Raw genomic sequence first — 2,822 nt, 5'->3', positions numbered from 1 at the left:
CTCCCCCCCCCCCCTGCCCCACACATCCTGCCCCATAGGACTCACCGCATGCGGAGACGGTGTAGCCCTCGATGACGCAGAGGGGGTGGTCCTGCCCCTGCCCCACATCTCCCACCCCTTGTCCATATCCCTCAGACCCACCCAACATCTTCCACCCCTTCCCCATCCCTGCCCCACATCTCCCCACCCCCTGCCCCACACATCCTGCCCCATAGGACCCACCGCAGGCGGAGACGGTGTAGCCCTCGATGACGCAGAGGGGGTGGCCGAGGATGAAGTAGCCCGAGATCTGGTTGATGACGCTGATGGTGCTGGCGATGAGGGTCTCGCCCAGGTCGGCCACCGCCAGGTTCACCAGGATCCAGTTGAGCGGGTGCCGCAGCTTCTTGAAGCGGGCGGTGGCCACCAGGACCAGCCCGTTGGTGAACACCGAGGCCACCACCACGAAGATCATCCACAGCGAGGTCAGGTTGTACACCCACCGCGGCGCGATGTGGTAGTTGGGGCCCTCGAAGGGGCCTGGGGGGGCAAACGGGGGCTCAGGGGGGGCTACCAACACCGGGGGCTACCGATTTCCCCATGTGGCTACTGATTTTCCCCATGTGGCTACCAATTTCTCCATGTGGCTACCAATTTTCCCCATGTGGCTAATGATTTTCCCACTTGGCTACTGATTTTTCCCATGTGGCTACCGATTTCCCCACTTGGCTACCAATTTTCCCCACCCCATAGCGGCCTGACCCATAGCGTGAAGCTCCGTGGGGTAGGGACCCATGGAATGGTAGACTCATGGACCCATGGAGCATCATCTCATGGTGAGACACCAAAGGTCTGTGGTGCTTGGGGGGCATGGAGAGGGGTTGTGGGGCTGCCCCATAGCGTGGAGACCCATAGCGACCTGCCCCATAGAGTACAGACCCATAGCAGCCTGCCCCATAGAGTACAGACCCATAGCGTGAAGCTCCATGGAGTACGAACCCATGGAGACCCATGGAGAACACACCCATGGAGTCTGGACCCATGGCCAGGGACCAGAGGGCCGTGATGCCTGTGGGGAGGACACTTGGGGGTCAGGGGGGGCTGCCCCATAGCGACCTGCCCCATAGCGGCCTGACCCATAGCGAGAAGCTCCATGGGGTAGGGACCCGTGGAACGGCAGAGACATGGACCCATGGAGCACCATCTCATGGGGAAACACCAAAGGCTGTGGTGGTTGGGGGGCATGGAGAGAGGTTGGGGGGCTGCCCCATAGAGTACAGACCCATAGCGACCTGCCCCATAGAGTACAGACCCATAGTGTGAAGCTCCATGGAGTACGAACCCATGGAGACCCATGGAGAACACACCCATGGAGTCTGGACCCATGGCCAGGGACCAGAGGGCCGTGATGCCTGTGGGGAGGAGACTTGGGGGTCAGGGGGGGCTGCCCCATAGCGGCCTGACCCATAGCGTGAAGCTCTGTGGGGTCCCACGTCCTGCGCACACGTTGTCCCTGCATCCCAGGATCCCAGGCACACGTCATCCCAGGATCCCCGCATCCCGGCCACGCATCGTCCCTGCATCCCGGGTTCCTGGGCACACGTTGTCCCCACATCCCGGGCACATCATCCCAGGATCCCTGCATCCCAGGCACGCATCATCCCTGCATCCTGGGGTCCTGGGCATCTGTCATCCCCACGTCCTGGGCACACATTGTCCCTGCATCCCAGGATCCCGGGCACACGTCATCCCGGGATCCCTGCATCCTGAGCACACGTCATCCCAGGATTCCTGCATCCCGGCCACGCGTCCTCCCTGCATCCCGGGATCCTGGGCACACCTTGTCCCCACATCCCAGGGACATCATCCCTGCATCCCGGGCAAGCATCATCCCCGCATCCCAGTATCCCAGATACTTGTCCCTTCATCTTGGGCACGCATCATCCCAGGATCCCCACCCCATATCCTGCCCCACATCTCCCCCCACCCCCTGCCCCACACATCCTGCCCCATAGGACTCACCGCATGCGGAGACGGTGTAGCCCTCGATGACGCAGAGGGGGTGGTCCTGCCCCTGCCCCACATCTCCCACCCCTTGTCCATATCCCTCAGACCCACCCAACATCTTCCACCCCTTCCCCATCCCTGCCCCACATCTCCCCACCCCCTGCCCCACACATCCTGCCCCATAGGACCCACCGCAGGCGGAGACGGTGTAGCCCTCGATGACGCAGAGGGGGTGGCCGAGGATGAAGTAGCCCGAGATCTGGTTGATGACGCTGATGGTGCTGGCGATGAGGGTCTCGCCCAGGTCGGCCACCGCCAGGTTCACCAGGATCCAGTTGAGCGGGTGCCGCAGCTTCTTGAAGCGGGCGGTGGCCACCAGGACCAGCCCGTTGGTGAACACCGAGGCCACCACCACGAAGATCATCCACAGCGAGGTCAGGTTGTACACCCACCGCGGCGCGATGTGGTAGTTGGGGCCCTCGAAGGGGCCTGGGGGGGCAAACGGGGGCTCAGGGGGGGCTACCAACACCGGGGGCTACCGATTTCCCCATGTGGCTACTGATTTTCCCCATGTGGCTACCAATTTCTCCATGTGGCTACCAATTTTCCCCATGTGGCTAATGATTTTCCCACTTGGCTACTGATTTTTCCCATGTGGCTACCGATTTCCCCACTTGGCTACCAATTTTCCCCACCTGGCTACCGATTTTTCCCACCTGGCTACCGATTTTCCCCACTTGGCTACCAATTTTCCCACTTGGCTACCGAATTTCCCCACTTGGCTACTGATTTCCCCACTTGGCTACTAATTTTCCCATCTGGCTACCAATTTCTCC

At 61.6% G+C, this 2,822-nt stretch overlaps 1 protein-coding gene across 1 annotated transcript in view; it reads right to left on the bottom strand.

Moving 5' to 3' along the window:
* LOC106899936 (long-wave-sensitive opsin 1-like) overlaps positions 1-2,475 on the bottom strand; it is a gene marked incomplete at its 5' end in the record, with an annotated part of 6,296 nt that extends 3,821 nt beyond the window's left edge. Inside the window, 2 exons of the mRNA XM_014961873.1 lie at positions 223-519; positions 2,179-2,475. Of these exons, the coding sequence (XP_014817359.1) occupies positions 223-519; positions 2,179-2,475 (594 nt within the window). The remainder of the gene's footprint in view (positions 1-222; positions 520-2,178) is intronic.
* Positions 2,476-2,822: the final 347 nt, after the last annotated feature.

This window comes from Calidris pugnax, unplaced genomic scaffold (genome assembly GCF_001431845.1).
Source record: "Calidris pugnax isolate Ruff unplaced genomic scaffold, ASM143184v1 scaffold1027, whole genome shotgun sequence".
Taxonomy (NCBI): domain Eukaryota; kingdom Metazoa; phylum Chordata; class Aves; order Charadriiformes; family Scolopacidae; genus Calidris; species Calidris pugnax.
The sequence above is the reverse complement of the archived record's forward strand: the minus strand, read 5'-3'. Positions and strand labels throughout refer to the sequence as shown.